Source organism: Tursiops truncatus, chromosome 1, assembly GCF_011762595.2.
Source record: "Tursiops truncatus isolate mTurTru1 chromosome 1, mTurTru1.mat.Y, whole genome shotgun sequence".
Lineage (NCBI taxonomy): Eukaryota > Metazoa > Chordata > Mammalia > Artiodactyla > Delphinidae > Tursiops > Tursiops truncatus.
Window position 1 is genome coordinate 81,600,560 of NC_047034.1, and position 16,814 is coordinate 81,617,373.

At 46.4% G+C, this 16,814-nt stretch overlaps 1 protein-coding gene and 1 long non-coding RNA gene across 2 annotated transcripts in view; one reads left to right on the forward strand and one right to left on the reverse strand.

The window, feature by feature from the left end:
• Positions 1-1,386, reverse strand: part of ATP1A1 (ATPase Na+/K+ transporting subunit alpha 1) — a 33,148-nt gene extending 31,762 nt beyond the window's left edge. Inside the window, exon 1 of the mRNA XM_004319853.4 lies at positions 1,098-1,386. Within this exon, the coding sequence (XP_004319901.2) occupies positions 1,098-1,109 (12 nt within the window). The 5' untranslated portion in view covers positions 1,110-1,386. The remainder of the gene's footprint in view (positions 1-1,097) is intronic.
• Positions 370-10,868, forward strand: LOC109547357 (uncharacterized). The gene is made up of 2 exons (XR_002173107.3): positions 370-649; positions 10,448-10,868. It is a non-coding gene; the product is annotated as an uncharacterized lncRNA (long non-coding RNA).
• The last annotated feature ends 5,946 nt before the right edge of the window (positions 10,869-16,814 follow it).

Sequence of the window (16,814 nt, forward strand, 5' to 3'; positions counted from 1 at the left end):
GTTACAGAAATGCAGGAACCAGCCGTCGTTCTGGTATCCCCACAGCGCTCGCCTCTCCTGCCCAGGGGACCTCCCTCGTTCCTTCGGGAACACCCCTCTTCCGCAGGTCGGCACTCCTACTGCGTACTGCCCCGACTTCCCGTCCTTTTTCGTGTTTATAGTACCCGGAGACCCTGGTGGATCAGCCTGTGCTCCTTCCTGGATCATCCCTCAAAAAAATCTACACACACCCTCCCCACCATTAAGATAACCATTCCAGTTGCTCCAGCTGCCCCGGGCGCATCCCATGTTTATGGAAAGGGGCCCATTAAAGCTCTCAAAAGTATACCTTAAAGGCCATCCTAGGGCAAAGACACACCCTTTCTGGCACCAGCCTGCCCGACCGGCTCCACAGTAAGGGGAAGCCAGTTTTTTCCTTTAGGGGAGGGCGGCCGCCTCTGCGGGCAACTGGCTAAGACCGAAGCCTCCAGAAGGAGCCTGGGACCCTAAGGCCGCCCCCGCGTCGCAAGCCCCCCAGCGCCGGGCAGGAGCCGCGGCGGGAACGGCAGTCCGGGAAGTGGCCGAGCAGAGCGCCCCAGGATAAGGGGAGGAGCACGCCTTTCCTCGGGGCAAGAAAGGCGGAGAAAAAAAGGAAGGCGAGAGACGCGAGGTGAGGGCGGGCGGAGGGAGGGAGGGAGGGAAGGAGCGGGTTGGGGATGCCGCCGGCGGCCCGCTCCTTGCCGGGGCCGCCCAGCAGCCGTCCTCCCTCCTCCTCCTGGGCCCGCGGCTCCCGAGCGCCGCCTCCAGGAGCCCGGACCCCGGGCGCGCTCGGACTCGAGGGCCCGCAGCCCCTCTCCAGGGTGTGAGCGCTGCCCGGCGCTGCCGCCCTCCGTCCCCCCAGCGCTCCCTTCCCCCGCCCGCCCCTCATTACTGCGCTTCCTCCATTTCCAAAGTGCGTCGTCTTTTAAGCCTCACCGCTCTGCCAACCCATTCCGCGCCCCGCCGCTTCCTCCTCCTCCGCCTCCCGCTGGCTGTGGTCGCCCTCCTGACTTCCTCCTCTTCCTCCTCCTCCCCTCCAGGGCTCCCGGTGCCCCTCCCCTGGCTCCCCGGACACTCACCCCCTTCCCCATACTGGCGGTGGTCTGTGCCCCGCGCCGGGTCCTGTTGCTTGAGAATCAGAAAGAAACGAAGAGAGCGGCTCCCGCCCGAGCAAGCGCGACCAGGGGAGCGGAGAGAAGGGAGCTAGGGCTGCCGCGGGGCGGGAAGGAGGGAAGACGGCCGGCGGCTCGGGCCGATGCCTTTTCTGCCGCCGCTGCCGGGGCTGCTACCGCTGCTGCTGCCACGTGTCCGCCTCCTCCCGCCGCAGCTCTGCGCCCCAGACCCAGCCGCAGCTCAAGCCCGCGCCTCCTCCTCACTTCCTAAAATATGCAACCTGCGTGCTAGCCCCGCCCACGCCGCGACACGTCACCGTTACCGGAGCAACCTGACACCGGCCGCGGGCCTGGCTCCGCCCCCGCCCCAAGCCCCACCCCCCAGGCCGGGGCCGCGCCGGCTGCGGCCGGTCCGGGCTCCCGGCAGGAGGGCGCCGGGGCCTGGGGCGCGTGTGCCCACGTCCCGGGAGGCCGCGGCCGCGCCACTCCCGGGCGCGCCGGCTGGCTGGGCAGCGGGAACTCGGCGGCCATGCAGCTCCCGCGCCCCCCTCCCGCCGCCCTGCGTGACGGGCCTGCTTTGGAGGGCACGCAAGGTCCTCGGTGGGTGCGGGGACGTCCACGGAACTGGGTCCCCGAATCTCCGCGGACCCGGGGCAGAAACCTTGCGCGGAGGGGCTTTTCTGGGCATCGGGAAGCTCCTCTGGGATTAAGGGAAGTACCGGGATGGGGGTGAGGGGTCGGATGTGCCTGCAGCCAGCGCCCGCAGGAGGGACTGCGCCCCCCCCTGCGGAGTCCAGGCCCCCGCGCCCACCTGCGATGGCCTCCCCGGCCAGCCTCTTGGTGCCCTCCCGAATGCCTCCCGTGGTCTTGGTATCCCCGTTATCCATATTCCCCCAGGGCCTGAGCTGGCCTTGCCGGAGGTCCCAAGTGCCTTCTCCCTCCTTTGCTTCAAGACCCCCAAATGATAATCCAAAGGGCCTGCTGTGAATTCATTCACGCTACTGTGTGAATGAAAGCTGCTTTTCCAGTTTGGGGATTCATTTTGCGGGGGAGGAATAACTGAAACCTAAGGGAATGCATATCCTTAGCAAAAGGGGCTCCTCCGAGGAGGAGATGTTTGAGGGCCTGTCTCATGCCTCTCCTTGCCCCCAACCTGGCACAGCAGGGCCTTTGGTGCTGTGAAGGACCTGGGCCTGGAGTGTGGTGAGGAGTCCAGGAACCCCCCAGAGGGCCCTGGCCTGGCTGCACTGTGTGGCTTTCTCCCATTACAGCTTCTGCAGAGGCTGCAATGGCTGAAGGTCTCCTACAGTTAAAAAGCGAAGTATTATTAACAATGTTTTGGGGAAGTCAAGCATACTCTGGGAAAGCACGATTTGCAGGAGAAAGTCACTCCATGTCTCTGGGAATTCCGACTAGAAACAAGGAAAACATTAACTTCCTAAGCAAGTTAAAACCGGCCCTATCAACTCCAAGTATTAATTTAACGTGAGTAAAGATGTGAAACTTGAAAGAAACGGGGAAGGGGGGAAGGAAGAAAGAAAAACAAAGGGGGAAAACGTAGCAACTGTGTTATCAGTTAGACCATTAGCCTAAGTCTTGTTCCTTCTTAGAAGAAACTGTTTCTTTCCTCTTGCCCAAGAATGCATTAAGGGCTGGTGCCTCCTCCAGCGACCTTCAACCTTGGTTAAATCAGTGCGGGCCCTGAAGAGCAGAGGAATGGCCAACTGAATTCAAATTCGTGACTGCTGGGGAAAGAACCCCCAAATCCAGAACAGAGTTCCCAATGCTGCTAATTCAACAGAAGGAATTTATGAAGAGTTATCAGGGCTCTGTCTCCAAGGGTCTAGGAAATGCTTTATTGACATGCCCTACATCCACCATTACCGCTAACCTGTAGGAAGCTTTTGCTTGCTAAAGATCTCTCAGCTTGTTTGAGATTCATTATCCCTTGGGCCCTGGTCTGCATGGAAAAAACACAGCAAGAACAACAACAAAATGTAGAAAGCAAAAGTCTGAACAATGGAGGTTTCTCCTGCTAGCGGATCACCTTTTCCTCCCTTCATAAGTAAAATTATCAATTTTTTTTCCCCATTCAACAACATAAACCTGATAAATCAAGGCATTTCCCTTGGTCTCTACAGCTGTTCATTTGGTAGCTGAAGATTACCGAAGGTCCTTTCCGGAGGACCTCAAAGTTCTAGCTATATGCCAGAGAGGGGAAAAGGCATAAAAATAAATATTAAAATCCAAAATTTGTCATCACCTCCACATAGCACTTTTACATATAAAATCCGCTAGAATTCTCACAAGTCCAAAAGGTAAAGGGCTTTAGCCGCACTTTCCAGCGTGGGAAACTGGAGGTTTGAGGACTTCCTTCTAACAAGGCCACTCAGCTAGCAATGGGGGAGCCTGGCCTCAAAATTGCAAGATGGGAACCCATCTTCCTGCTTGTAAAATGTGGTCTCTGAGCATAGCACCAAGGAAGTTTTGGTGGAAGAATACTAATTGCTTTCAACATGGCTGTCCTCACAAATACAGAGAGAGGGTTTCCACGTGCCTCTCCTCTCGGCAAGAGCCTTTTCTGCTAATTTCTGCTCTTCATCAGTCTACTGTGTGCATCATCGTGAGGCAGAGAACCATTTCTTTTATAAAAATGACTGATATAGATCAACAAACACTCCTCCACCACTGTTCTGACCCACCTGATCCCACCTCTAGAGGCAAATCCCATTCCATTTTCAAGTCATTTGATAATCCATTTTTCATTGCAGTCCCGTTGAAAGAAACATAATTCAACAAAAACAGGTCAGAATATCAGAAAGGGCCTTGCTATTACTCCTCTAAAGTTGATGTTTCTACAAATGCTACAGCCAAGTGTTATGGTCTCGGCACTTATGGGCAATTTTCAGGGGTGTTTTTAGGGGTAAAGTTTATTGCCAGGTGTTGAGGACAAATTTTAAGAGGTGAAGGGAAAAAACGTGATAAGGAAGCAGGAGCTGAAAACTTTTTATGGGAAAGAATGTTGTAAAGAACGCCTGCCAGGTTGTACTATGGAGCCCTGAACACGCCTATAAAATTAAGACAAAGGGACATTGTGGCCAGAATTGAGGTGCAGACATCTCAGATGTGAGAGAGATGCTTTGGAACATAGGTGACCAAAGGGGGAAATATCCTTTTTGGGGGACAGGCTTCTTTCCTCCTCTTGGGAGAGGTTTCTGAATGGAACCTTGGAGAGTAAACATTCCCGTCATTTTACATGAAGAAACTGAGGCCCAGGGAGTGATTGGCACTGGATAGTCCCAGGACACTGGCAGCACTACTGTGCATCTTTTCAAACTCCCAGAGCAATGCTGAGGATAAAAGAAACTTCCAGAAGAGAAGGTAGGGCAAATTCTGCCTCTCTATTCTATCTACCTCTTACTCTATCAGCTCTTATTAAACTCCTAGCTTGGGAAACAATTAAACTGATTGGTCCAGAGACTCAGCACTTACAGCCCTCAAGGCTGCCAAGTGTGGATGGCTTTGAGGAGGATTTGACACACCATGGAGGGCTGGCCCAGTCATTGTGAATAGTCAGCAGATGTCTGAAAAATATGATGCAAGTCAGTATTTTGAGCCAAGTGTGCTAGCACTTTGAGTAAGTACTTGCTGAAATGAATAAATATGCCATTGCAATTAAGGGCTTTAGAATAAGAGTTGGAACCTACGTGAAGTTAGCATTTTTCCATTGGAAGCAAACATTTGCGAGATCAATGAGCTGGGGATCTGGAAGGACAGAAGTCTCTTTGGCCCAGCTTGCACTAAAGGTTGCATGGAAACAATCTTAAGCATGCATCTTTATCTTTTACCATTCCCTTGGTACCCCAGAAAGCCACTTAGCTGCCACTATCACTGTATTAAAGCCAACCCTTGACACCATTCCAAAGTTCCTCCTAGCCAATGTCCAGCTCGCCATTGCAAATCTCTTTTTTCCTGTCTAGCAGCAGACATCTTACCTCCTGCTTTAAAAGCACAGTTCTAGGCAGACCACTGACCATCAGAAATCTGTCAGCTAAAGAATTCTGACCCCTGAAACTTTTCCTCCCTGACTGTGTTTTCCAGTCATCTCTTAACTCCCTATCAGAGCTCTTTAGTATGCTTGTAAACATATTTTCTTCTGTTAATGATTTTTGAAGCCCTTAGGTTTTGCCTCTGGTTATTTAGAAAAGTCAACGTTTTCTTGGTCCCTGTCTTGGAGGCTGTTATTAAACACACAGAGTCAAGTCCTCATCCGTCTTTTCCTCAGCATTCCTTTAATACAACTGCCACTTAAATAATTTGCTCTTAATAATAGCAGTCTTTGTAAATGAAACAATTATGAAGTTGTTCCCCAGGTGTTCTACACTGAGTCCTGAAATTCAGAGTCACGTTGAGTCTTCTTTTCTAGACTAGTGTACTCTAGTGTACTCTCCCCACAGTACACTGCTACTCCCCTCACCCCAGTTCAAAACATTATTAAATTTTACAATATCCTGGAATGTAAAAACTCATCCCTTGTAAAACCCATGTAAAAACTCATCGCTTGTTCTCTATAAATCAACAACCACTGGGGCATTGCAAACAAAAATTAAATGGCAACAAACAAGGGATCTGGAGCTTAAAATAGTCTATTGCCAGAGTCCTATCTGTGTCCAGGCAGTAGAGACGTGGCTTCAGGCAGGCTTACAAGCCAGCACGGGCAAGCCGAAGGCAGAGAAGAGGCAGCAGATAAGTGTCATCGAACCCTTCTTGTTCTCAGGGGAATACAGCATGAGCACTAAGGAAATGAGTGCTACCATTGGGGTAGATAGATTTGCTATTCTTGGCCTTTAAATCCTGCATGGAAAAACAATCGAGAAAGTTCTGTGAAAGCTGGTTCCACTGAGAACAGCACTCTTCCCTAGATGACTTTGCACTAAAATTGGGTTTCAGGGACTGTGCAGATTTTCCCTTCAGTGGAGTGAAAAGCCACCATAATAGGAGAGAATACAAAACCATCCAAAAGTGGTTTGGTTCATTTACAAGAGTCTGGGAGTTTTTGTAGAAAGTAACCCAAAAATAGGTCAGGTACAAAAATAGTAACCAGCTCAATTCATTTCTAACAGCTTAGGTTTTACTCTGGAGTCTGCCATTTGGTTGATGGGTAACCTCTACATGTGAACTCTTACTGATAAGCCCCTAAGAAAGTCCCCTCTCTTTCTTCCCTTCTCCCGCCCCTACCTCTGGCACTCTACACTGTTTAACAGAAGTAAGAGCTAGTTCGTGCAAAAAAACAAACAAAACAAAAAACAAAACAAAACAGAAAAACCCCAAGAATAGCCATTACTGGGCATCTACTCTGAGCCTAACATGGTGTTTGCTGCTGGCATAAAACGACAACGAAGACGCATTCTCTACCCTCATAGAGTTCACCATTTGGCATAGAGAAAGACACGCAAAGAGATATTAGCAGCGCAGTGAGAGGTGCTATATCTATGCAGCGTATCATGGGGCCATAAAGGAAGAAGTGGTCAGTTCTGCCTGCGGAGCTGGAAAGGCTCCCTTGGCTGGATCTTGAAAGATGGGTGGGAGTCCATTAAGTGGAGCCTCGTGCGGGTGCACGTGTGTATGTGTTTGTGTAGCAGGGGTTGGTTGCAAGCAAAAGCAGCAGCATGGGTTAAGACCCTCAGCACCTAAGCAAACTTAGTCTGTTGGAAGACTGGCCGGTAGTTTAAAATCGCTAGAGCGTAGGCTGTGAGAGAGAATGCAGCAGGAGATGAGCCTGGAGAGGCGAGCAGGGTCCAGATTGTGGAGGACTTGGGTGCCCATTCTGAGGGCTTGGACTTTATCCTGTAGCCCACAGGGAGACACTGCAGGATCTTAAGCAGGGAGGTGGCATGATCAGATTTGCGCTTTGGAAATATTCCGCTGGTAGTACCAGAACCGTGGGATAAGCTTTCACAATCAGTGCATTTACCCAAGCTCTTCTGATGGTATTACTGAATTCAGAATCTCAAGACATCCGCGTTTCCCCATATAGCTTTGAGATGGCATGTTAATTTTATTTTCTTCCTTTTTTGTGTACACACATGCATGTCTTGATCCCCATTATAATCCCAATCATTCACTGCTTCTCCCAAACAGAGGATTTCAAGTTGCTGGACACAGTGGAAAACTGGGATTTGGACATAATTTTAACAATCTGTTAGTATACAAGTCTCTGACCTTGGAAGATGGTTCAATCTGCAGGGATGGTACGAGCAGTTTACCCAGTTTTCCTAATATTTTTTTGCTATGCCGAATTCCAAATAGACCGAGGACTTGGTTGGCTTCCACTTCTCCCAGAGGCCAGTTCTTTTTTTTTTTTTTAACATCTTTATTGGAGTATAATTGCTTTACAATGGTGTGTTAGTTTCTGCTTTATAACAAAGTGAATCAGCTATACATATAAATATGTTCCCATATCTCGTCCCTCTTGCGTCTCCCTGAGAGACCAGTTCTTGATGCAGTTCCACTGACTAAAGAAAATTTAAGCTGCCTGGCTCCCCATCTCACATATAAGAACCAGCAATCTAAAGGATAGTGATGATAGAGTAAGAGGCCAAATGAATGAATAATTTGGCTTCCATGGTCGAGACAGTTCAAATAAAAGATGTCCCCGTGTCAACAAATTTCAGCTCTTTATTTCTTTGACAACTCTCTGTCGCTTTGACACTTCGCATCTGGTAGTGGGCATGGCAGTAGAGACAGGGTGGAGATGCTGGTGGGGTGGTGATGACGGAGGTGGTGGGTAGGGGCGGCAACGATGCTAAAGGGGGTGGACCCAAAACAGCTGATCCAATAACAGGCTCCCAATCGAATAATTCCTTCAAGCAATTGCATCTTCCTCCTCACATGAAGCTTTTGAGTCTATTTTATCTGTAACCATATCACCGGGCTGCCGTGAGAGTCAACTGACATGATACTCTTAAGGAAACATCAGGCCTGTTGCATAGTAACTGTTCAAAAAGTGTAAGGAATGATCTTGTCTTGATTTCAAATTCCTATTCAGCCTGGGAGAAACAAGGTTCAAGGAAGGATGAAAGCATCCATGAAAATTTGTCTAGAGGAGGAGGGAGTGAGAACAGAATCTGCTTTTTGCTGGCTTTTCTCTGCCCCCACCAACCTCCTGTATCCAACAGCGGGCCTGTCTGCGGACACACAGCCAGCTTGTAGCAGAAACCAGAGTACAGAGTGCAGGAGCTAGGTAAGCAAGGTTAGGGCAACACTCCACCTATCTGGATTGGTCTAGTTATCACCAAACCACAGATGAGGACCAGGGAACTAAGCCCTGCACTAAAGCATTGCAGCACTGGCCTCATGGAGAAATTTTCACCTTCAGAATAAGAAGCTTGACTATCCATGTTCTGGACTGCAGGGGCTGATACAGCACAACCTCCTTGGGAAAAAGAAAGCATTTAAGAAAGCACTTGGAAGTGCAACTTAAAACCATCAAAGCCTTTTCTTATTTTCTCCTTTTTACTTAAAAAAACAAAAAACAAAAGAAAGAAAGAAAGGAAGGAAGGAAGAAAGAAAGAAAGAAAGATAGATACCATCTGCTAATGCAGTTGCTAATCGGCAAGGGAGAGTTCCTCTTCCTAAGAACAGGCCCAAGAGAATGCTGTGTTTCGGGGCCATCACTCCCGATCCTGGAAAAAGCAGCTGAGTCTTCCAGGCACCATGCTGCAGACTGGAGCTGCAGGGAGCTAGGTGGGCCCAGGGATCCACTTCTCTCTCATGCCTTTAACCTTATCAACCAGAGTGCGCAAACTCAATGTATTCTCTTTCCCCTTTGCTTTTTTCATAATGGAAGGAAAAAAAAAAAAAAGGTGATGTTAAAGTTTTGAATTAAGAAACAGTTGCCATCTGGGTAATTGACTTCTGCTTGAAGCAGCCCACCGGGTTCTCATCAGTGGCTCCTGACAGGTATGCAAGTGTCAGCCGAAGTCTTACATTGACTTCTAAACGCAAGCTCGTGGTCCATGCACAATACAGAAACCTTAATTCCTGAATAGCGAAAGCAGTTTTCTCTCAGGTTACCTCAACGCATGGTAGATTTCTTAGGTAGATTCTAAATGCAGACATTTAGAATGAAAGCAGTCATGTTGGTCTCATCCATTCCTGGTCATATGCTGCCTTAAGAAAACAAAAAATGAAAAGCCAGGTTTGTCTTCCTGTTTGGACATCCACATGATAGAAATATGTACGACTGAAATCACCTTGCTCTCTTAGAGGATTCAGGAGTCTGAGTGTTTCCAACTCCTCAAATAGTGGAAAGAGGGGTGGGCAGCCTGGGAGGAATATCAGGTGTCCATCTATGGGTTGGATGCCATGTCCTGCCCTTCTCAGCAGGCTTCACGGTTGCCAGCCACTCCTGTTCCCCAAAGGGAGGAACCATCAAGCAGCACAAATGGGGTTGCAGTCCCATTCCCTGACCTGAGATGCCCGCATGGCAGGAAAAGGGTCACTAGCTTTGCATACAACTCGCAGCCTCACCTTCTGTTTTCGTGCACAGCAGAGCTGGTGTCAAGCAGGACGGTTGGCGAGGACAAGATATAAAAGGAAACAGAATGCTGGGAACTTGGGTGGTCTTGAGCAAGTCCTTGTACTTTCCTTCAAGTCTGTTTCCCTGGATCTGAAATGTCTAGAACTGAGTACAATTAGGAGCCTGTGCTCAGGCAACATGGGATGCTTGAGTTGGGAGGGGAGCTCTGCATTGGACAGAAATCTCACTCGCAGGCAGTTTGGGTTTTACAAGGGACACTGAGCTTATGAAATGAGAATTCTACACCACAGATAACCTGGTCTGCTCTCCTCTTTTACAGAGGAATTGAGCCTGTGAGGCTGCATGTGCTTTTCCCAGGGTCACAAACCACCTGCTTAATGTCAAATCGAGACCCCAGCCGCTTCTCTTTCCACTACATCGTGCCGTTTCCTTAGCTTTAGGACAACTCGGAAACATCTACTTAAGGACAGAGATGTTTCGCTTCCAAACCAAGAACTGAGGGTTATCCAAAACATGCAATTTAAAGGATCAACTTTTTGAAAATAGAATTTTCCATGTTGCTCTGGGTACTCATATAGGTTCATCTTAAAAATCTCGCTCGACCTCTTTTCACTCATGTCTCAATGGAGCTATGTCTGAATACACACACACACACACACACACACACACACACACACACACACAGACAAATACACACATTATTGTTTTGAATTTGAGAAAATTCAAGGAAGCCTTGAACGGTGTCAAGGTAAAATTAAATTAAAATCTCTTGCAGGGGTCCCAGGCTCAGGACGAGACTCCTCAAACTCCTTTCCTGGGAAGCCTGCTCTGTGTCCGATGACAGTTTCCTGGACTCTGCATCACACCTGTATGGGGTTTCCTCGAGCTGCTGGGTGACCAGCTCCACTCCATGGCCCTCTTGGCTCCAACATCTGCAGACTTTTCTCTTCCTTCTGCCAACTGATGGAGGAGCATGCTGAAAAGAACATGGAGGGCAGTAGCATGGGGGCAAGGGCCTGGGAGTGGAGCTGGGGTAAGGCTTGGGCAGACAGTGGAGGCCGAGGGGGGAGTCCGAGGCAGCCAGAGCAGCCTCCAGTAGCCTGGTCCAACTCCCAGCAGGCTCCGTTCTGCTCCCTTGGCCTGGCTTAGATCTCTTTTCTTAATCCAATAAAGGGGCACTTGCCTAAATTTGAAAAGCTGCCATAAGATTATTTCATCCACCATATCCTGTCCTGAAGCAGCTAAGCTCCAATTTCCTCTTCAAAACTGGCTTCTGTCTGATAGGGCTCTTTTGATATCGATCTAGAATCACTAACATTTTATAGCCTCTAAGGCATTATTGTCTCTTTACTCTCCTGTTTCTTGCCAAATGGACAGTGTCTCAGATCTCCTTGTTCCTTCGCCCACTCTTGTTTCTCTCTCTGCTGCTACAACAGCCAGCTACCCACAGCCCTGCCTTTCCACAGAGCAGCCTCTCCTCCTGGCTCCTCTGAAAATTCTAATCAGAAGAACTCCATCTACCTGCATCTGGATCATGCTTAATGTACAGGAAATCAGATCCCCACACTTTAGAATAGTGGTGGTGGATGGTGAAGTACTGATTCTAGATCCTGTTGCAGGGGGGCTGGTGGGACCTATGAGCCCCAGTGCCCTGGGGGCAAGAGTTGCTGGTATAGCAGCAAAATTCCTACCATTTTCAATGCATGGATCAGAGATTTCTTTGGTAACCTTATTTTCCTATTTAAAGCTGCCCTTCTTACCATAAATCATACCCCACCGATGATAAAAGGTTGGCTTTTTGTGGTAGAAACATATTGTGATTTTGCCTGGGTGTTGCCCACAGCCTCTAAAAACATCAAGAAAACAGATCTGGTGAAATATTGAACATTTTCACCCTAAGGTTGGGAATGAATGACTGTTACCCATTACCACCACTTCTACCATCATAACAGAAGTCCTGAGACCAGCTGTTCAGCCCACGCCTCTAGCAACTTTCCCCTCCACTCAGTGGCAGGCTATTCCTAAAACTCAGCTGTAGCTCAGACCCTCCTGTTTTTCCATCACTGCTGGACTGCAGGTTTCTGTGGCAGCCACACCTCCAAAGAAGTCTGAATCTCAGCCTCTTTTGAGGGGGTCCTTTTTTTTTTTTTTTTTTTTTTGCGGTACGCAGGCCTCTCACTGTTGTGGCCTCTCCCGTTGCGGAGCACAGGCTCCGGACGCGCAGGCTCAGCGGCCATGGCTCACGGGCCCGGCCGCTCCGCGGCATGTGGGATCCTCCCGGACCAGGGCACGAACCTGCGTCCCCTGCATCGGCAGGCGGACCCTCAACCACTGTGCCACCAGGGAAGCCCTTAAGGGGGCCCTTTTAAGTTTCCAAGTTTTAAGTTTTAAGTTTCCAAGTATCTTCACATTCGCGATCCCTCTGCCCCAGAGGTCACAGCTGCTCTCTTCTGTACCCCTTAGATGCATCTTCTACCCTTTTGAGTAGTTATTCACCTTTTTACTAGCTGTAAGAGATTTTTTATATTAAAATGTTTCTGTTCAAAGTACTGGTCTGGTTTTCAGCAATTCACTGGACTCTGACTGATACAAGACCTAAATAAATGCAGGAATAAATAATGTCCATGGATTGGAAGACTCACTATTGCAAAGAAGTCATTCTCCCTAAACTGAGCTACAGATTTAAGAAAACACGCCTCTCCCAGGTGCTTCTTTTGAAGGTACCGGGGTGTTAGACAAATATAAAATATCCAAAATTACTTGGTTGTTGCTGCAGTACATTTCTGGAAACCACATGGAAAGTCCTAAATCTGATTTTACCCATGGAATCTGTGTTCTAATTGGATGTTGAATTCTTGACCAAAGACTTGGCATCAGATAAATCAGAGATACTAAATATATCATAGAGAAAAAGATTCAGAGTTTAAATTAGTAGTGCTCAACCCTGGATGAGCATTAGAATTATCAAGGAAGATTTAAAAAAACAAACAAACCAGTGCCTGGGCCCTGCTGGCACCCAGCTGAAGCCAAATCTTTATAGGTGAGCCCAGGTAATCAATATATTTCGTTTCTTCATCAAGATCAATAAGCAAAGGAGGGGCTTCCCTGGTGGCGCAGTGGTTGAGAGTCCGCCTGCCAATGCAGGGGACATGGGTTCGTGCCCCGGTCCGGGAGGATCCCACATGCCGCGGAGCGGCTGGGCCCGTGAGCCATGTCCGGAGCCTGTGCTCCGCAACGGGAGAGGCCACAACTGTGAGAGGCCCGCGTACAGCAAAAAAAAAAAAAAAAAAAAAACAATAACCAAAGGAAAGAAATAGCTGTCATTTGGCACTTCAGGGAAAAAAAAAAAAAAAAAAAAAAGAGCCACCTGAAAGCAAATCATAAGAGTTATTGCTTCTCCAAGGGGAAATTTAGAGATCCCACACTGATGAATGAGTCATCGCACATGGTAATAAGACATTGCGTATTGCACCTACGGTCCACCAAGTCTGAATGTGATCTCGTGCCCTCAAGGTACAATGTTCTAAGGCTGATGGTCAACGAGTTAATGAGTATTTAGAAAGATTCCACGGCAAGTGTAATATCACTGTATGAGGAATTTGCCTAGGAGACTCTGGAAGAGAATACACACAGTCCCTGTTCTTAAGAGGTGTTCAAGGTGACAAGAGCACAATGATTCTAAAGTTAGGCTTCCAGGAATTTAAAACATGGAATGTTGGCCTTTGCTGATGATAGCATTTATATCTGAAATGATCTCAACCAGGTAGATCCAGTTATTTGGAAATTGTGGTAATCCAGAGATACATTTCAGGATTCTTCCCTTCCCTTGGCAAAAGGCTGGAGAGGGCTGACCCAGGGAAGGGGAGCCTCTGCTCAGCTTCGGGGTCTCCTCCAGGTGCTGTCATTGCAGAGAGGAAGGCAGTCCCCGAGAGCCAGCCACCAAGAGACTCCGAGGAGAGACCAGCCCTGGAGCTTATACAAACTGAAGAGATTGGCTTCTCTGTTATTTTTTTAATTAAAGAAATTTTTTTGGCTGCGTTGGGTCTTCGTGGCTGAGTGCAGGCTTTCTCTAGTTGCAGCGAGCGGGGGCTACTCTTCGCTGCGGTGAGTGCGCTTCTCACTTGCAGTGGCTTCTCTTTTTTTGGCGCTCAGGCTCTAGGCGTGCGGGCTTCAGTAGTTGTGGTCCACGGGCTTAGATGCTCTGCGGCATGTGGAATCCTCCCGGACAATGGATCAATCCTGTGTCCCCTGCATTGGCAGGCGGATTCTTGAACACTGCACCACCAGGGAAGTCCTGGCTTCTCTTTTAGATTCCGGTTCTCTGTCATGAATTATGTGATCTGAAGCAGGGCACTTCATGACACCTCAGTATATCCACTTTAAAGTAGAAAAATTGTGTCTATTCCTTACCTACCTCTAAAGATACTTTAAAGACAAATTAAATTCTATTGAAAAGATATCTGAGCATTTTAATAATTTTTTTTCTGATTATAAGAGTGACATTTATTGAACAGAATATGGACATTACAGAGAAATATTTATATAATTAAGAAAATAAAACTCACCCATAATCACACTCATAATCCCACCATCACTATTTTAAACGAAACACAAATGAAGAACATTCTCTATATGCAGTTTTCTATCCTGTTTTTTAATATAAGATTACATAATGAACATTACCATAATCTTAAAATTTTCTTTAAAAGTACTATTTAATGGCTGCATAATATTCCATTTTATGGCAATAGCATGATTTGCTTATTCATGGTGAGATATACAACATGAATATTTTAAAAATATAAGGGAAAGTTAATAATCCAAGAAATTTTGGTTACTATTATTTATAACAGTATATTTGGAGATTTAAAAAATATCCAGATAACAGTTGGAAACAATCTCAGAAGCACAGAAAATGAGATGTATAAAACACAATCAAGAGCAATTTTATTTTTAAAGGTCAATTCACTTACAAAGGACACAGAGAACACGCAATAATTTCCTATAACTACATTTCCATTGACTTCTGAGTGGTAATTTTATCTTTAATACCCCCTACTGGTTTGCCTTATGGTTGTAGTGTTATCATTTTCTTTTAGAAAAATATTGTGATTTCATTAGAAATCTGCCATCTTTCCAGTCCTATGCTCTTCCTTCTTTCTCTCAAAAAATAAAGTGAGAGGGGTAGGAACAAAGGAAAAAAAGAATAACTGATTATTGCTTTATATAAATCCCTCCTCCCCCCACCCCCAACCCCCACCATATGCAATGAATAGAGGCTGGAGAAGCCCAAGAGAATAAGGACATAGCCTCAAACTTTCTTTTAAGAACTTTGTAACTTGTTGCATTACTCATTCATTCAAGACCATTGCCATAGGCTCTACATTTCAGATTACTGAAAGATAAACTCAGGAATGTGTGGATTCCCAGGAACCCAGGGGTTAAAGTCAAGTCAGGGCCAACGTGTGTTCATCCTTAATGCTAGAATTCCAGGCAGAGCAATTCAAAGTGCTTCTTGAGATAGCACTTAACTGAGTAGTTGCTTATTATAGCAAGTTCCATCCAGCAACTCCACTTCCTGCCACAAAGGTCAGCTGATGCCCGTGTGTGATGTGAGGAAACAAGAAGGAGCTATCGCTCCATTTCTGATAGATCTGGGCTCCCTTCATTCATTCAAAAAGCATTCATTGAGAGTCCACTCTGCATGGCACCAGGTCTAAGCACACTAACAAGACAGACCAGGTCCCTGCTCTTGTGGAGTTTCTAGCCTAGTGGAAAAGATGAACAATAACAAAGCAAAAAGAGGGATTCCTATTTGTTTCAACTATGCTCTAAACACCTGCAACATCTGCATTTGAATACAGATAACTCTAGGTATTTGGGATTCTGCTCAAACTATCTCTTTGCAGAAGAGTATCTCATCACCCACAGCAGCTTCCTCCTACACCTAAAAGACCAGATTTTCAGAGCAAGTGTTTTCTGGACTTCTTTAGAAAGCCCAGGGCCAGTGGTTGTCTTCATGGGATGGAAGCTTCTCCTTTTAGCCACAAATTTTAAAAACCTCTGATGAAAGCATTTGGTTTCTGGAGACACAATTATAAATTGTCATTGATGTCCTTGGCTGGTGTAAATGTGGTAGGAATTTTTAATTGTTGGGAACAGTTTTTGGAGTTCATAATTCTTTCCTGTCATTGCTCTCCTTTTGGCTGCAGCTGATTTAAGTATTTTTTGCCTTCAGATTCAAATAGCAGGTATTGCCTCTACATGCCAAATTCTGTGCAAGATACATCTATTTCTTCTTTGAATTTTTGTAATAACTTCATTAGTCCTGTGCTAGGAATGGGGAAGGAGAGACTCAGAGGGATTAGGGACTACTTCAAAGTCAGAGATAGAGGAAGGATTACACTCAAGCCTTTGGATTCCAAGTCCACTGTGTGCCCCTCAGGCTGAAGCTGTCTCCTTCTGTCTATGTGCATATATACACAGCACTGAGCTAGATCTTGAGGAAAGTAATGTGAAATGCAATGGGCAGGTATCCATCTTAATGAAGATTACGATCTCATTGGGACCACTGGCCACCAATGAAACATTAGGTTAGAGACATTTAATGTATATTTGAATATATTAAATATTCCCTCAGCTATTGGCTGCCTCTCCTCAAATACAACCTTGAAGAGACCACAGGAGTATAAATAGAAAATATAATATTAATTTATAAAATTATATCTATCAATATATGATATAATTTACATATACTGTAAGTCCAATCAAAATCACAGCAGGAATTTCTGGGATTATGATAAACTGATTTTAAATTTTATATTGAAGAGTAAGGATCTTGAGTAACTAAGCAACTTTGGAAAAGAAGGACAAAGGGAAGGAACAATTCTACTTGAAAATGAGACATTTGAGAAAGACACAGTAACTAAAGTTATAAGATTTATAAGACCTAAATCTTATAGCTCCTAGAACAAGCTGATCTGTTTCTTGCAGAACAAGAAAATAGATCAATGGAAAGAATAAAGAGTCTCAAAATGAAACTATGCATCTATGAGAAATATATGATAAAGACAAGTGTGTGGTAAAAGCATAGACTATTTAGAAAATTTGGGAGAAAATGGTCTTACTATATGGAGAAAAAT